The sequence below is a fragment of the Pteropus vampyrus genome, unplaced genomic scaffold, assembly GCF_000151845.1.
Source record: "Pteropus vampyrus isolate Shadow unplaced genomic scaffold, Pvam_2.0 Scaffold10, whole genome shotgun sequence".
NCBI classification, from domain to species: domain Eukaryota; kingdom Metazoa; phylum Chordata; class Mammalia; order Chiroptera; family Pteropodidae; genus Pteropus; species Pteropus vampyrus.
The window spans coordinates 1,148,161-1,166,905 of NW_011888791.1; the positions used below are offsets into that span (position 1 = coordinate 1,148,161).

General features: G+C 36.5%; 1 protein-coding gene and 1 pseudogene across 5 annotated transcripts in view; both read right to left on the minus strand.

The window, feature by feature from the left end:
• Positions 1 to 18,745, minus strand: part of BBS4 (Bardet-Biedl syndrome 4) — a 58,445-nt gene that overhangs the window by 17,393 nt on the left and 22,307 nt on the right. For 3 of the 5 annotated variants that reach the window (XM_023521816.1, XM_023521812.1, XM_023521811.1), the window contains exon 3: positions 7,646 to 7,734. In XM_023521816.1, the coding sequence (XP_023377584.1) occupies positions 7,646 to 7,734 (89 nt within the window). The remainder of the gene's footprint in view (positions 1 to 7,645; positions 7,735 to 18,745) is intronic. The other 2 variants (XM_011375553.2, XM_011375543.2) reach the window with 1 other exon arrangement.
• Positions 178 to 296, minus strand: LOC111731109 (annotated as a pseudogene).

The following is an 18,745-nucleotide window of genomic DNA, read 5'->3' on the forward strand; positions in this document are numbered from 1 at the left end:
TTACCTATCCTTGAGACAGGGAACAGGAAGAAGGAATAAGTTTGGAAGGAAGCAATAAATTCGGCTGCAGAAAAGATTAATTTGGACAATGGTGGCCGCCCGTCCAGCCCTTGTTCTAGTGCCAGGTAATTCAGACATTCTCCATGTGAATCTTTTCTTTTTTCTTTTTTTTTTTTATGCCTACAGCACCTGGTTTTCCTAGGTGGCCTCCCATCCAAGTACTAACCAGGCCCGACCCTGCTTAGCTTCCAAGATCAGACAGGATCGGGCTTGTTCAGGGTAGCATGGCTGTAGATGGCCCCATATGAATTTTGTGTGAGCCTCTGACCCACCACCTGTGTTGCAGGATCCTTAGAAACATGGAGGAATGAGAGATGTCCCCAGATCTCTCCCCTTAAAACAACAATAAGCTGAACATCTAAAACTCAACAAAAAACACCCAAACTTGCACACCAGCATGTCTGAGCGTAGGATCTGCGCATAAGAGCTACCACAGGTCAGAACCCCGGGTGTTGGGCAGTGGACTGGGAGAAATAAAGAAGCTGCCTCTCACAGCTGGGGGAGCTCCCTGCAGGAGGAGGGGGAGGGGAGAAGGAGTGTTCCTGTGGCGAGTTCCCTGAAGAGCCCTGCCTGGGAAAGCTGAAGGGCCCAGTCATCAGAGCAGAAAGCAGAGAAGCGGGATGGGACCGCAGAGGAACAACAGTTGATTTTTGCCAGCCACGGATAAAAAACCGAGGCTAAGCCCCAGCCCCCAATCCCCAACCCAGAGGGCCCCTCCCCCCCATACCCTCCAAGAAAGATCACCACGGAGCCCCAGGGGAATCTGAGCAAACGCTGCTGAGCCTGTCGCTGACACTGACAGGGACTGAAACTGAGGGTAGCGAGCATGATTAACTATCTACAAGAAAATTTAAAAAGTATTATTAAGACTTTATATAAAGCAGGGATCCAAGAGGCTTAGACGCCACCTACTGGAAACCAAAACAAAAGTGCCTTCTTTGCAACAGGCTAAAGAGAGACCTTTATATAATACATCTTCTTTTTGAAAAAAACAGTAGAATATACTTCCATTAATGCCCAGGTGGAGAAATAGTCCATGAACAACCAAGCGGATAAGGCATCTCAGAAAGAAAGAGAAAAATCTCCAGAAAATAAGCTTACAGACATAGGAATGTGCAACTTAAATGACAGAGAATTCAGGATGGTACTTCTGAAAAAACTCAATGAGATCCAAAACAACTCAAATCAACAATTTCAGGAATTGAAAAAACAACTAGATGAGCAGAGCAAGAAGACTGAAAACCTCAAAAAGAACCAAATATAACTTCTGGAAATGAAGAACACACTGCAAAAGTTGAAAACTGAAATAGCAAGCTTAGGAAATAGACTCAACCAAATGTAGGAAAGGATCAGTGATGTCGAAGACAGAAATCTGGAAATAAATCAGAAGGAAGAAGAGATAAACCAAAGAATAAAAAATAATGAAAGAGAAATTCAAGACTAGCTGATACCATCAGGAGAGGAAACATAAGAATAATGAGCATTATCGAAGGCAAAGAAAAGGAGCAGGGATTAGAAAGCATTTTCAGACAAATAGTTGACGAGAATTTCCAAATCTAAGGAATGAGCTGGAGCTTGGAATTCAAGAAGTGAACAGAACACCAAATTATCTCAACCCAAAAAGGCCTTCACCAAGACACACTGGATTAAAATTATCAAAAATCAACAACAAAGACAGAATTCTCAAGGCAGCCAGGGAGAATAAAACGGTAACTTATAAAGGTAAATCCATTAGATTATTCTCGGACTTCTCAGTGCAAATCTTACAAACCAGAAAGGAATGGAATCAAATATTTAAATTATTAAGTGAAAGGAACTACCAGTTTAGAACAATGTATCCATCTGAGCTCTCCTTTGGATATGAATGAGAAATTAAGACCTTTCCAGGCATACAAAAATTGAGGGAATTCTCCAGTACAAAAGCCTGCACTACAGGAAATACTGAAAGGGGTCAGTTAACCTAAAACAAAATGACCAAAAAAAAAAAAACATATTTAGGAGTAAAGTGACTATCAGAGGAGTGCAATCCTCACTAAGAACAGGGAATTATAAACTTAAATAATAAGAAGAGAATTGCTGTAGAAAGACAGTAATAAATGTTCAGCATATATAGGGAAAAACTGAGACAACAATGACTGAAAAGGGGAGGATTCAAAGATGCAAATTCGCAAAGGGGAATGGAGATAAGGCACGCACAGAAGAAAAGGGATGACTGTATATATATATATATAAAACTATCCTTTACTCCTAATGGTAGCCACATGCCAAAGATTCAGAACCGTTGTATATAACATAAAACAAGAAGGACCAGAGGGAAAACCCACAAAAGCCAACCAAAATATAGAAAACAGAAGCACAAGGACAAGGAAGCAATGAAAACACCAAGCTACCAGAAAGCAAAAGGTAAAATGGCTGTAAGAAGACCTCATATTTCAATAATCACCCTAAATGTAAATGGACTGACTCACCAATAAAAAGGCACAGAGTTGCAGATTCAATCAAAAAACAAAACCCAACCATATGCTGCCTCCAGGAGACACATCTCAGCTCCAAAGACAGACACAGACTCAGAGTGAAAGGGTGCAAAATGATATTTCAAGCAAACAGCATTCAGAGAAAAGCAGGATGAAATAGACTTCAAAATAAGAAAGGTAAAGAAAGATACTGAGGGACACTTCATAATGATAAAGGGAATCATGAACCAAGAAGATATAACACTTATTAATATCTATGCTTCCAATCAGGGAGCCCCAAAATATGTAAAGCAATTACTAACAGAACTAAAGGGAGAAACAGACCAAAACACTATCGTAGTAAGGGATCTTAAATACCCCACTGTCGGATGTGGACAGATAATCCAAACAGAAAATCAATAAGGAAATAACATCCTTAAATAACACATTAGACCAACTGGACATAATTGACATTTACAGAGCCTTCCATCCCAAAACAGCTGCTTATACATTCTTCTCTGGTGCACATGGAACATTCTCAAGAATCGACCACATACTGGGACACAGGGATAGCCTCGACAAATATAGGAGGGTTGAAATCATACCAACCATATTCTCTGATCATAATGCTTTGAAACTAGAGATCAACTGCAGAAAGTATCAGGAAAAACACAAATACATGGAGATGAAACAACATGCTACTGAAGAATAACTGGGTCAAAAAAATAAAAATAAAAAGAGAGATCAAGAGATACATAGAAACGAATGATAACAATAGTACAACATATCAAAATTTTGGGGACATGGCAAAAGCAGTCATAAGAGGAAAATTCATTTCATTACAGGCCTATCTCCAAAAACAAGAACGAGCCCAAATAAACAACCTAATACTTCGTCTTAAAAAACTAGAAAAGAAAGAACAAATGAAGCCTAAAGTTAGCAGAAGGAAAGAAATGAGAGCAGAAATAAATGAAATTTAAAACAAAAAAAACAAAACAAAAAAAATTTAAAACAAAAAAAAACAAAACAAAAAAAAGATAGAAAATATAAATGTAACAAAGAGCTGTTTCTTTAAGAAGATTAATAAAATTGACAAACCCCTGGCTAGACTCACTAAAGAAAAAAGAGGAAGGACACAAATAAAATTAGGGATGAAAGAGGGGAAATTATCACTGACATCTCAGAAATACAAAGAATCATACAAGAATACTAATGAAAAAGTGTATAACACCAATTTAATAACCTAGAAGAAATGGACCAGTACTTAGAAAGATACAACCTTCCTAGACTGAATCAAGAAGATCTGAAAAATCTAAATAGACCAATCAGCAGTATGGAAACAGAAACAATCATCAAAAACCTACCAAAAAGGAAAAGTCCAGGACCAGATGGCTTCAGCAGTGAATTCTACCAAACATTCAAAGAAGATTTAATACCTATTCTTCCAAAAAATCAAGGAGGAGGCAATACTTCTCAACACTTTTTTATGAGGCCAATATCACTCTAATACCAAAACCTGGTAAGGATAACACAAAAAAAGAAAACTATAGATAGACCAATATCTCTCATGAACACAGATACAAAAATCCTAAATAAGATACTAGCAAACCAAATACAACAACATACTAAAAAGATTATATACCACGATCAAGTAGGCTTGATCCCAGAGGCACAGGGATGGTTCAACATATGCAAATCAATTAATGTGATACACCACGTAAACAAATTAAAAAATAAGAATCATATGATTATATCAATAGATGCAGAAAAAGCCTTCGACAAGATACAGCATCCATTTATGATCACAACACTTAAAAAAATCAGTATAGAAGGAAAGTACCTTAACATAATAAAGGCCATATATGACAAACCCTCAGCCAACATTATACTTAATGGTGAAAAACTAAAAACCTTCCCTATAAGATCAGGAAGAAGATAAGGCTGACCACATTCACCACTGTTATTCAACATAACATTGTAAATCCTAGTGAATGCAATCAGACAAGAGAAAGATATAAAAGGCATCCCAATAGGAAACGAAGTCAAACTGTCACTATTTGCAGATGATATGATTCTTTATACAGAAAACCCTAAAGACTCCACAAGAACACTACTAGAAACAATAAGCAAATAAGCAAGTTTCTGGATACAAAATCAATGTTCAAAAATCCATAGCGTTCCTGTACTCTAATAATAAAGTGTCAGAAAAAGAAGTGCAAAAAATAATTCCTTTTGCAATTGCAACAAAAAGAATAAAATACCTAGGAATAAATTTAACGAAACAAGTGAAGGACTTATATAATGAAAACTATAAGACCTTATTAAAAGAAATCGAAGAAGATACAAAGAAATGGAAAGATATTCCGTGTTCTTGGATTGGAAGAATCAACGTAGTTAAAATAACCATATTACCTAAAGCATTATGTAGATTTAATGCAATCCCCATCAAAATCTCATCGGCATTTTTTAAAGAAATAGAACAAAAAAATCATCAGATTTGTATGGAAGCACAAAAGGCTTCGAATTGCCAAAGCCATCCTGAGAAAAAAGAACGAGGTTGGAGGCATCACTCTGCCCAACTTCAAATTATACTACAAAGCAACAGTAATCAAAACGGCATGGTTTTGATTTAAATTGGCAGCAAAACAGACACATGAACCAGTGGAACAGAATTGAGAGTCCAGAAGTGAACCCATATTTATTTGGGAAAATAATTTTTGACAAAGAAGCCAAAACCATACAGTGGAGAAAAGAAAGCCTCTTCAATAAATGGTGCTGGGAAAACTGGAAAGTCACCTGCAAAAGAATGAAACTAGACTGTTGTCTAGCACCACACACCAAAATTAACTCAAAATGGATTAAGGATCTGAATATAAGACCTGAAACAATAAAATGCATAGAGGAAAACATAGGAACTAAACTCGAGGACCTTGGACTTAAAGATTTTATGAATTTGACCTCAAAAGCAAGGGAAGTAAAAGGTAAAATAAATGAATGGGACTACATCAAACTAAAAAGCTCTGCTCAGCAAAAGAAATCATCAACAAGGTAAAGAGAAAACCATTCGAATGGGAAAATATATTTGCAAGCGACACCTTCGATAAGGGCCTAATATCCAAAATATATAAAGAACTCATACAGCTCAATAACAACAAAAAAACAAATGATCCAATCAAAAAATGGGCAGAGGACCTGAACAGACACTTCTCCCTAGAGGACATACAAATGGCCAACAAATATATGAAAAGATGCTCAACATCACTAGCTATTAGGGAAATGCAAATCAAAACCACAATGAGATACCATCTCACACTTGTTAGAATAGCTATAATCACCAGGATAAGTAATAAGAAATGTTGGAGAGGATGCAGAGAAATAGGAACCTGCATACACTGCTGGTGGGACTGCAAATTGGTACAGCCACTATGGAAAGCAGTATGGAGGTTCCTCAAAAAAACTAAGAATTTACCTACCATATGATCCAGCTGTATCCCTCTACTGGGTTTCACCCCAAAGACTTGAAAACGCGTATCAGAAAAGATATTTGCACACCGATGTTCATAGCAGCATTATTCACAGTGGCCAGGACTTGGAAACAACCAAGTGTCCTACGATAGATGATTAGCTAAAGAAGCTGTGGTACATATATACAATGGAATATTACTCAGCCATAAAAAGAGATGAAATACTGCCATTTGCGACAACATGGATGGAACTCGAGATAACCATGCTAAGTGAAATAAGCCAGACAGAAAAAGTTGAAGATCACATGATATCACTTATATGTGGGATATAAACCTAAAAACAACAAATGAGCAAGACAAATAAACAGAGACTCATAGACATGGAATATAGGCTAGTGGTTACCAGAGGACTAGAGACTAGAGGTTATTAGTGGGGTTGGGGAGGAAGGGGGAGGTAGACGAGGTAAAGGGGGTCATATATAGGGTTTAGGGGGAGGGTAAAGCGGGTAAAGGGGATCAAATATATGGTAGCTGAAGGAAACTGGACTTTGGGTGGTAAACACACAATAGAGTATACAGATGTCAAATGATAATGTATGCCTGAAAATTATATAATTGTATTAACCAATGTTACCCCAATAAACTTAATTTAAAAAATAAAATAAAATAAAATAAAAAGAAAAGATTAATTTGAAATGCCTGCGAAGCATCCAGTAGGTACCAGATTGGTCTGCAGACCAGGAGGAAGTATGTGGAATGAGCAGAGAAAGGGGTCAAAGATAGGAACAGCCTCAATTCTTAAGAAATAAGCAGAGGAAGAAAAGCCAAAAAAAAAAAAAAAGAAAAAGAAAGAAAAGAAAAAAAGAAACAAGAGAAAGTGGTCAAAAAAGGAAAACGGAAACAAGGAGAATACCACAGAAGGAAAGTAAGAAACCTTTCAGGATTCAGACTAGTAATAAACATTGCTAGTTCTGCGCACTGCCATAGCTATAAATACCACAGGTATAAATTAAAAACTACAACCTTAGAGACATTACAAAGCTCTGCATGAGAAAAAAGACACCACCAAAGATGTATTTTGCTTGCTAAAACTACAGTCTGTCAGCAAGTATGTAACATACAGTATGTTACAAAGATACAGTTTAGAGAAAAGGAAATACAGATAGTTTTTAAATATACAAATGATCAAGCTCACCATAATAAGAAAACTGTAAAATAAAACTAAATATAATATCATTTTTCACCTATCCAGAGATCAAAAAGTAAAATAGCATGCTGTGGCGAACATCAGCCCTCCACCATAAGACTACCAAGTCCCAGAGAGTGGCTGCCCTTCAGCCTGGTCTTGATATAAGATGACACATGGAACATACTGGAACCTGACCCACAACCTCTAATCAAACCCAGCCAACCCAAAGCCAATATGAAGGCCCATGAGCAATAAATAAATGTGTATTGTTGGAGGCCACTGAAATTTTAAGGCTGATTGTTAAGGAGCATTATCATAGCAAAAGCTAACAAATACACAGAGTTTGGGGAAAAAGGAATTTATACATTATTAGTGGGATATATTATTAGTGGGAACCACCACAAACTGTGTGTGACAGACATTGTTAGTTGCCTAACTAAAGTCTGTCTCTCATTGTCTCTATCATTGCAATCTCTCACCTTGCATGCTTCATAATCCTTCCGGATATAGTGGAGATGTATCAACCAGTTCTGCTTCTCCAAAATAGGGAACTCTGGAGCTGGGCAGCATGTTTTAACAAAACAAATAACACAGTCAGTTAGATTTTCTCCTTTATCACTGTCCTCATGTCTATACTAACCAGAAGCATATGGCAATATCACATTAAATTCTTCATTCCTGACCATAAAAATACAGGGCATCAGAAATGTACCGATTATTAAACTAAGAGATACTTATCCTACTATACACATTAAATATATGCTTCTTTCACTTTTTATAGCTTGTAATGTCAGTTTTTCGAATGATAACTTGGCCTAAAAAAAAAAAAAATCATTCTTTGTCTCTCCTCTTCTCTCTCTCTCCCCCTGGCTATAGAAAGTAATTATGAAAACTTTCTAAAGAATATTTCAGGAATGTTACTAACAAAAAATATATAACATAGTTAATGTCATATCTGATCAGAGGACAAAAATATTTTATATAGTTAAACACAGTTTTATCAATAGCTCGAATATGAATACTACTGCTCGGGAGTGAAAAAGAATCTACTTGAGTCATTAAAAATGATTCATGATACAGAAACCATAAAATGAGTTACTTGCTCTTTGAATTCAAAAGTTTAAAATATAGGTAAAAATTCACTAAGAAATTATTTGTCTATGGTAACAAGGAGAAGGATTCACACCAACCTCAAGATAGTGGTGATCTCAAGGAAGGGAGAGGGAAGAACAGGATCAGGAAAAGATAAAAAGGAGATATCATCTCTTTAATGCTTTACTTCTCAAAAAAATAAAGAACTCAAAAGTACACATGACTAAATGTTTTTATGTATTAAATCTTTCCAGTGAGTAGTACATGTGAGTCTGTATTTTTTAATGCACTTGAATACATGTTTAAGATATTCCCTAATTTTTAAAAATGTAAAAGAGAGGGTATAGCAGAGGAAGAGAGGAAAATGATTTGTAATCATTTGCAGCCATTCTGTTCCAGAACCTTAGAAGATACATTAATAGAAAACCTAAAACTTATATGTCCATAATATGACAGGAAGGAAAAAAAGTTTACTGTGACCCAGGGTCATTGTGTTGCTGGAACACAAAAATTAAGTAGTGATGCTGCTTACTCCTTTCCAAGAATAGGGACTATTAATGGCACTTGTAAAATGAAATCATGGATATGACTTTATATGCCAAAAAAAAAAGATAAAATTTTAAGCAACTGACTGTCTTCCAATTACACACATTCTCTGAGTGAGACCACCCTTCTTCTAGTTGACAAGGGCATATTTGAGATTGTTCAATGACTTTTGTCTTTCTTCTCTTATACAGCAAGTCCTATCAATCACCAGATCTTAGCCATTAATGTTCTCTGTCTAGCCACTTCCAGAATTAAATTCCTACTACAGGCTATACAAATAACCAAGTTTAAAGACAGGGGTATGTGTGTGAGTGTAAAGTTGGTCAAGAAATACACTGTAGCGAACAGTTCTGGGACCAGTGGCTTACCAAGTAATCTCGGACCAACTCTCTAAAGGGAAAGAGTAAAAGAAGAGACACTGAACCCTTATAGTTTACTATATCACTAAGTATCATTGCTTCTATAGCCCAAAAGATAAATTTATAAAATGCAAACTGGAGTCTTGCCTATTATTAAAATCCTACAATAAAAGATGAGGTTTGTTTTTTGTTTGTTTGTTTTAATGTTCCCTGGGTGAAAACTGGAGGGAAAAAATGTTCAATTTGTACGGTAGCTCAAGAACCCAGAAGCTCAAGAAGTAGAGCCCTAGGGATTAGAAAAAGGGAAGGTACCACCAAATCTAAGTGCTTAAAGGTCATTTTATATGCCTGGAGATAAAGTTTCTCTAAAAGCTAAAAGAACTTTAGCTTCATGAAAGACTTTAGAAATCATTTCAGTGCTCCATAACTGTCCTTTATACTAACTTTGTGATCATGGAAAATTTACAGCTTCCTCATCTATAAAAGACTCATTTATTCATTCAACAAATATTCACTGAGTACCTACCATGTGCTAGGCACTGTTGTTGGCACTGGGGATACAAAAACATGCAAAACTGACTCTCTCTTTCAGGAACATTATAATTGGTTGCAGGGTGGTGAATAGGTAGGTCAGAGAGTGCTAGCAGAAGGGGTAGATGATAATAAGTTTTATGTATGTATGAGTGATATTTTTCTGTGGATAAAAATAAATCAGGGAAGAGGGACAGGGCACTCAAAGCAGAGGATTACACTTCTAAATAGGAGTGCCGGTGAATAAAATACTCATCCTCACAAAGTTGTGAAGATTAGATGACTATATATAGGGAGAGGATGAAGGAGAGGAAGAGGCAGAGGGAGATTAATTCAAATAGTGTCTAGTACATACTAAGCTCTAAAGAAGTGTTAGCTGTTGTTGCTGTTATTTTTATTATAATTATTATTGGTTATTTTCAAAGATGAGGGAATTCTGGATACCTCATAAATCTCTAGAGTCTGAATCCTGAATTTATGGTTAGAATTTTACCTGCAAATATGTAACTTGAATTTCTTGTATTCCAAATCATTGCTCACTTCAATTCCCCCAACAAACAGGAATACTGGTGATTACATGCCTTTACAAGTATTATGAGAATTACCTATTTGAAAGATCCTCTAAAAAAGGCATGTAACTGCAAAGTGGAGCCTCCTCTATTTCACGGCAGAGCCAGGTGGTCATCTCCAATGTTACACTTTAGGAACCTATATGATCATGGAGGTCAGGTGGCCAGCTGATGAGATGAAGACAAGGTAAAGCCTATCAGCAGGTCTTAAAAAAAAGACCTTGTTCCCACACTGCCCCACCCTCCACAACTGATGAAAACAAGGTGAAGCCTTTTGGCTGGTTGTAAAAAGACCTCGTTCATATATCCAGCTCCCATACTGCTCCTCCACCATCACCAAGGCAGTGGGGGTGGAAGGCTGGTAACCTGGCAACAATACTCCCTTGGCCCTTCTCTTCCCCTGTCTCCATTCTACTCTTCTGTGACATCTCTTTCTTTTCCCCTTTAAGGATATACCGGACTTCTATCTTAAACAATTCTATAACTGAATAAACATGATACCACAAGAATTCTTCTCCCCTATAATTTGCCTAATTCTCTCAGGAATAGCCTGAACTCAAAACTTGACATTAAACTTTGATTAATGCTAGGGAATATCACCCTGGATATATGAAGGCTCAGAAGAAAATTATTGTGCTTTAAATTTTTAGTTGAAAGTTTTTCTAAAATGACTACAGCTTTTGTAAGTACATTATAAATGAACCCTTCCTTGGCAAAGGATCTCTTCCATGGCTAGCAGACATGCAGCACATAGAACTGTTATATGTAGAATTCTAATCTTGATTCAGTACCAGCCTTCTATGGGATCTAGAGCAAGTTACTTAAATTCTCTGAGCCTCCATTTTTCCCCCTATAATTTTCACTGGAAAATTATTTAAAAATCTGAAATGGTCATTCAATAAATGTTAATTTCCTAATGTTATAATAGGAATTATAACACTCTTTTACTTCTGCATATTATGTGGGACATCAAAGGACATAACAAATCTTGAAAAAATGTAAATGTAAGACATTTTTTATTACTGTCAATTTGATCTCTGTATGAGTCAGGGTCTAATGAAGAAACATGGAAATCTCTTGAGGATTTAAAACAGAGGGACTTCAATGCAGTGAGCAATGACGGAAGAAATAAGAGGCCCAACCGGGAACAGTGAGACAAATCAGAGGTTAGTGAGCACGGGAGCAAAAAGCCAGTATTACCTCTAGGCCTCAGGGAGAAAAAGTGTTGCTACCAGTATCCAAGGCTGAAGTTGCCTGGAGGAACCTGAAAACTAAGATGGTCTAACTGGCAGAAGCAACAGAAGAGATGCTTCCGAAGGCCACCCCACTCCAACCTCCCCAAGCAGAAAGAAAGAGGGGAAAGCCTTCTTCTGCCTTCCTACTGCCAGTTCCTCCTACTTGCTAATCCAGGCAGAAACTGCCGACACAGGAGCCTGGGAAAGAACAAAGCCCACAAGGGTCAGCTCCTCACAACACAGAGAAGGGAAGGGTGAGGAATGGATCAGAAGGCCAACAGGCCCAGATTCAGCAGAACCATCAACTTTGTTCAGGAACATAAATGATGATGGAGGAGGAGACTGGACTGCATCAGTACTCACCCAGGGATACGTGCTAGAAGCTGGCTTTAAAAATATATATATTATTGAATTGCTTGCTATCCGACCTGTTTCTCATGAGCTTAAAATAGGATGAGTAAGAAAAAGTCATATAAAAGACTGATTATGGTTTTATTATATATCCTACATTATTGAAAATTATTTTACTTTCTCAAATCAGAACTTATTAATTACATACTACTGTTTTTTAGGAGTGCATGAGTGTGTATAGCTCTCTATATGTATTTTACATATTATTTTATTTATGTTTATATTTTTTACTTATACATTGTATAAATATGTGACTTATTTATACATATATATTTGATATACATATATATCAAAGTGTTTTCTCTCCTCTTATTCCACTGAATGTTCCCATGAGGCTAGTGAGCCATGCAATTCAGGGACTATCCCACATTATGAATGAGGAAATTAAGACTCCAGAGGTTCAGTGATTTGCCTACATCTAATTAATGAGAGAGGAAGGACTATAACCCAGGTTTCCAAGGTTACTCATTAAATTACAACAAGTTTCTGACCAGTTGTAAAGGAGTTTCTAATTTCAAAACTGAGAAGTTTGGGCTGTCAACTAGACATAACTTAGTAACATAAAATTAACAATGATTTTAAATTTTTTCTATTATTCTAAAAAAAGCAAAACAAGACTTTTAATTTATTAAAATGGCAACATTTTCCAATTAAAAATCATAAGTAGTTAGATTTTTAAAAATACATACTTATGGTAAAACAAAATTGAAAGGGCACAGCGAGTATTAAGTAAAAGACCCACCTTCTCTATTCCTCCACTTCACTAGAGGTGAAGAGTTTCTTAAGTATTTTCTAAGGAATTTCTAGGAATGTATAAGCATAGGGACAAAAATGGACATGTGTACATGTACACAAAGGGGATTATATTAAACGTATTTGGAAATTGTTTGCTTATGTCTACTAAAACTAATTATAGGTATGGTCCTTCCCAGTGGCCCAGCAATTCTACTCCTAGGTATATATGTTTACCCAAAAAACATATCTGAGACTTCATGGTGGGATTATGTATAACATCTCAAAATGAAAGTATCCCAATGTTTATCAAGAGTAAAATGAATAAATTGGGGTATAACCCCACAATGGAACACTATCAACAATGAAAAAGACAATTACTACTACATGCAACAACACCACAAACATAGAAGTGAGACATAAAAAAAATTACATACTGAATTATTCCATATTTATGAAGTTCAAAAGCAGGGAAAACTGATCTACATGATAGAAGTTAGATACAAGTAACCACCTTAATGACTGGTAGGGAGCGTGAGGGAGGTTCTGAGATGCTGATAATGTTCCATATCTTAATCAAAATAGTGATTACACAGATATGTTCACTTTGTAAAAATTTACTGAGCTGCATAATTATGTTTTATGCACTTTTCAGTATGTATGATATATGTCAATAAAAAAAGTGTCAGGAGTCAAATTTAACACCTTCTCAAACAAAAAAATCAATTTCTGCAATACTAATGAAGAAGAGGAGGGGGCACACAACTAAGTCTGAAGGTAAGGGTCAAGATTTCCTAAACAAGACACCAAAGGCATTAATCATAAAAGAAAAAAAATCCACCTCATAAAATTAAAACTTCTGATCATCAAAACGTGCGTAAAGAAAGTAAAAAGGTAAGACAGGAGAGGGTGGAGGGAAATCACAATACATACAACAGACAAAGGACTTGCATCCAGAATATATAATTAATTCTTTCAAATCAATAATAAGAAAGCAAATAATCAAATTTTAAAATAGGCAAAAGACTTGAACATTACTTTCACAAAAGAAATGACCTATAAGTACATGAAAAGGTGTTCAACATCAGTAGTTATCATGCTAATTTAAGTTACAATAGGATACTATGACGACATACCCACCAGCATGTCTAATATGAAAAGACTGACAGTACAAATGTTGACAAGAATTTACAGCAACCAGAATTCTCATAATTGCTGATGAGATAGTAAAATTGTACAACGACTTTGGAAAACAGTTTCACAGTATCTTATAAAGTTAAAACATACACTCTCCATATGACCCAGCAATTCTACTCCCTAGGTATTTACTGTAGAGAAATGAAAACACATGCCCCCCCACACACACACACACATACAGTGTAAATGAATGTCCATAGAAGCTTTCGCGTAATAGTCAAAAACTGGAAACAACACAGATGTTCAACAGGGGAATGGATAAACTGGTATGTTCATACAAAGGAACACTAGATAGCACTTATAAAAAAGAACTACTGATAACATATAACACGGCTGAATCTTAAAAACATGTGAGTAAAAAATGCCAAAAGCTAAATAGCATATATGTATGATCCCCCTTGTATGAAGTACAAGCACAAGATGAAATTAACTTATAGGAACAGATCAGAATGATGGTTCCCTCTAGGGAATGAAAGAGAGGATAGACCGGAAAGGGGCATGAGGAAACTTTCTGGGTGATGAAAATGTTTAACTTGATCTGAGTGATGATCATATGAGTATAAATATTTGTCAAAATTCAAGAATTAGGCACATAAGATTTGTAGATTTTACTAGCATTGGAGAAAAAATGAGATATATACTACCTTCCATTTAAATTAAAAGGTAACTCTGTTCCTCAAAAAATCAAACAGAATTACCATATGATCCAGCAATTCCATTTCTGAGTATATACAAAAAAAAAAAAAAGGCAGATAACTCCTTCCTGCAGTTGCTACTAAGGTGCTCAGTCCTTCCAAGAAAGCTAAGGTCACATTGGGGTGAGGCCCTCACTTAATCCAGCAAACAAAACCGCACGTGGGAGCCACCAGCCTGGCATTTCCACCTGCATCTACTCAGCCCTCATTCTGCACAGTGATGAGGTGACAGTCACGAAGGATAAGACTGATGCTCTCCTAAGAGCAGCTGGTATAAATGTTAAACATTTCTGGCCAGGCTCTGGCCATCATCAACATGGGAAGCCTCATCGACAATGCAGGGGCTAGTGGCCCTGCCTCAGCCAGAGGTTCTGCCTCCTCTACCACTACTGCCCCAGCTGAGGAAAAGAAAGTGGACACAAAGAAATAAAAACCTGAGGAGTCCAATGATAACATGGGCTAGGGCCTTTCTGACTTCAGCAAAAAGCTGAACTCAAAAAAGAAAAAGCAGAGACTCAAACAGATACTTGTACACTTATGCTCATAGCTGTGTTATTGACAATAACCAAAAGGTAAAAGCAAACTAAATGTCCATCAACAGATGAATGGACAAATAAAATACGGTATACACATACAATGGAATATTATTCAGCCTTAAAAAGGAATTAAATTCTGACATGCTACAACATGGATGAACCTTGAAGACATTATTACTAAGTGTAATAAGACATAAAAGGATAAATATTGTACGATCCCACTTATATCAGGTATGTAGACTAGTCAAATCCATAAAGTAAAATGGTAGTGGATTAAAAAAATGTCACACACACAGAGGAATATTATTTAGCCATAAAAAAGAAGGAAATTCTAACACTTGCTGCAAGGATGACACTTGAGGGCATTATGCTAAGTGAAGTACAAATAATGTGATCTCATTTATATGTGGAATCTTAAAAAAACAAATTCAGAGATAAAGAGAACAGATTGGTGGTTGCCAGAGTTGGGGAGTGGGTGAAATGGGTGAAGGGGGTCAAAAGGTACAAACTTCAAGTTACAAGATAAATAAGTTCTGGGATGTAAAGTACACCATAGTGACTAATGTTAACAATACTGTAACGTATATCTGAAAGTTGCTAAGAGAGTAGATCTTAAAAGTTATCACAAGAAAAAAATATTTTTGTAACTATGTATGGTGATGGATGTTAACTAAACTGACTGTGGTAATCATTTTGCAATATAAAGACAAAAGGAAAGTAGAATGTTAGGGGGAGCAATGGGGAGTTTTTGTTTAATGGGAACAAAGTTTCAGTTTGATAAGATGGAAGAGTCTGGAGATGGATAGTGGGGATAGTTGCAGAACAATGTGAATGTACTTAATTATACAGAACCATATACTTTAAAATGGTTAAAATGAAAAATTTTGTTATACATTTTGCCACATTAAAAAAAAAATACCAATGCTGAGCAAGCTCATCAGTTTAATCAGTGGAGCAGTAGGTCAAAAGCCAGATTTTAAGAGGCTGAGAAAACAGAGCTGAACATAATAGCGACACTTAAGATAATCTATCCTTTCATAAAACAAATCAGTGAAAGTCATTTACTGTCACAGTAGAAACAGTGAAGTGAGATAACTATGCTATGGGAGCAAGTTCATGTGAATTGTAAATTTAATTAGATAACACCTAAATTACCTTCTAACTCTACAATTCAGCATACACAAGACTAAAACCGGGGGAAAAAAGATATCAGTAATGTTGAAAGCATGCATCTATAAACTGTTTACTGGGAACCAAATATATAGATATTATTTAGTCTATAGAAGGAATTGTTACATATAGTATAGGAAACGCCATATTTCTAGAATATCAGTAACATTCTCAATCTCCAAAACATTTTAACTCTTTATTTAATGACATATAAAAATACTCTGGAAACAATCCAAATGTCCATGAACACATAAAATAATAAACAAAATGTGGTATATACAAAAAGGGAATATTATTTGGTCTTAAAAAGGAAAGAAATTCTGTACAACGGGCTACAACAATGATGAACCTTGAAAACATTATGCTAAGTGAAATAAGCCAGACACAAAAGGACAAATATTAAATATTGTATGATTCCACTTACATGAAATATTTAGAATAGGCAAATTCATACAGACAGAATGTAGAACAGGAGTTGTTACCAGGGGCTAGAGAATTGTATCCAGGGGCTAGGGAAATGGGAGTTATCACTTATTGGGTTCAGAGTTTCTGTTTGTGGTGATGAAAAAGTTTTGGAAATAGATAGTGGAGACAGCTGTGCTACGTGGCGAATTAATGTCACTGAATTATACACTTAAAAATGGTGAAAGAGGTCAATTTTATGTTTTGCCATAATTAAAAAAAAAATTCTTCTATTAAAAATCTACTCTAAAAGCAAACCTCAAGTTGAGATCAAGTTTTTCATTAATAAATGTATTGTCTCAGATTGTACACAAAACTCATCGTAGGCTACAGTCACCGCACAGTGAGTAAGGTCTTCAATGGAGACTCCTTTAAGGAAGGAAACATACCCATAAATTAATTCATTCACCTTGATGATGAATAAGGTCCTCAACTGAAAGCCAGAAGAAAGCCACCTGAGGTCACATTATGGGGAGGTAAAGAAGAGGACTTAAGTAGCCCCATGTAAAATATTATTTTTTCAGAACCATCAAGTAATTCTGATATACAATTCCAAATAAGAATTACTTTCTCTACTGATGATTGCCAGATGGGAGGGTATTTTGGGGACTGAGTGAAAAAGGTGAAGGAATTAAGTACAAATTAGCAGTTACAAAATAATCATGGGGATATAAAGTACAGCATAGGGAATACAGTCAATATTGTAATAACTATGTATGCTGTCAGGTGAGTACTAGACTTATCAGGGATTACCTCTTAAGTTATATAAATGTCTAACCACTATGCTGTACACCTGAAACTAATATAGTACGTCAACTGTAATTGAAAAACATTTTTTTAATTTAAAAAAAAAAGTAAGAATTGCTTGTTCTTGCTGCCTCCAGGAAGCCTTCTTGAAGGCCACTTGATCCTAAATGCCAGTCTGGGCAACTACAGCACCCTGGTGCTTCCCCTGAGCAGCGCACTCACCCAGAGTTCCCATCCTCCTCACTACCTGTGAGCCAAGGCTAAGCCCAGCTATGTGCTGAATAAAGGTCTGAACAGATCCTGAACCTCTGTCTTGCACCCTAAGAAAGCTCTACCAACATCCGTATGGCCAAGGGCACTGACCCCACTCTGTGCTGAGGTCCCCCACAAGACAAGGACCCTGAGCCAGCCTTCCCCTCTACACACTCCTCTTTCCTCTCTCTTGCCAGTCTTGTCGCCCTGCAGCACAGCCCAGACCCCCAGCTCCCTGGGCCCAGTTGTGCTGGTAGTGGGAGAGGCTAGCCAGGCAGCCAACAGGAGTTGGGTCTCACCCCTGCTCCAGCTTCCCACAACAGCCTTACTCCTCATTTAAACAAAAAGGTTTCTGCTGCTAAAAAATAAAATTTAAAAACTGGAAACACAGACCTAAGAATAAAGTCCAAATTACTTGGGGGCGGTGGGAAGAATTCTCATACAACTCAATAACAACAACAACAACAACAAAAAACGATCTAATCCAAAAATGAGCAGAGGACCTGAACAGACACTTCTCCCTAGAGGACATACAAATGGCCAACAAATATATGAAAAGACGCTCAATATCACTAGCTATTAGGGAAATGCAAATCAAAACCACAATGAGATACCATCTCACACCTGTTAGAATAGCTATAATCAACAGGACAAGTAAAAACAAATGTCGGAGAGGATGTGGAGTAAAAGGGACCCTCATATACTGCTGGTGGGACTGCAAATTGGTACAGCCACTATGGAAAGCAGTATGGAGGTTCCTCGAAAAAACTAAGAATTGATCTACCATATGATCTAGCAATCCCTCTACTGGATATTTACCCCAAAGACTTGAAAAGATATTTGCACACCGATGTTCATAGCATTATTCACAGTGGACAAGACATGGAAGCAACCCAAGTGTTCTACAATAGATGACTGGCTAAAGAAACTGTGGTACATATATACAATGGAATATTACTCAGCCATAAGAGATGAAATACTGCCATTTGCAACAACATGGATGGACCCTAAACGAAATAAGCCAGACAGAAAAAGTTGAAAATCA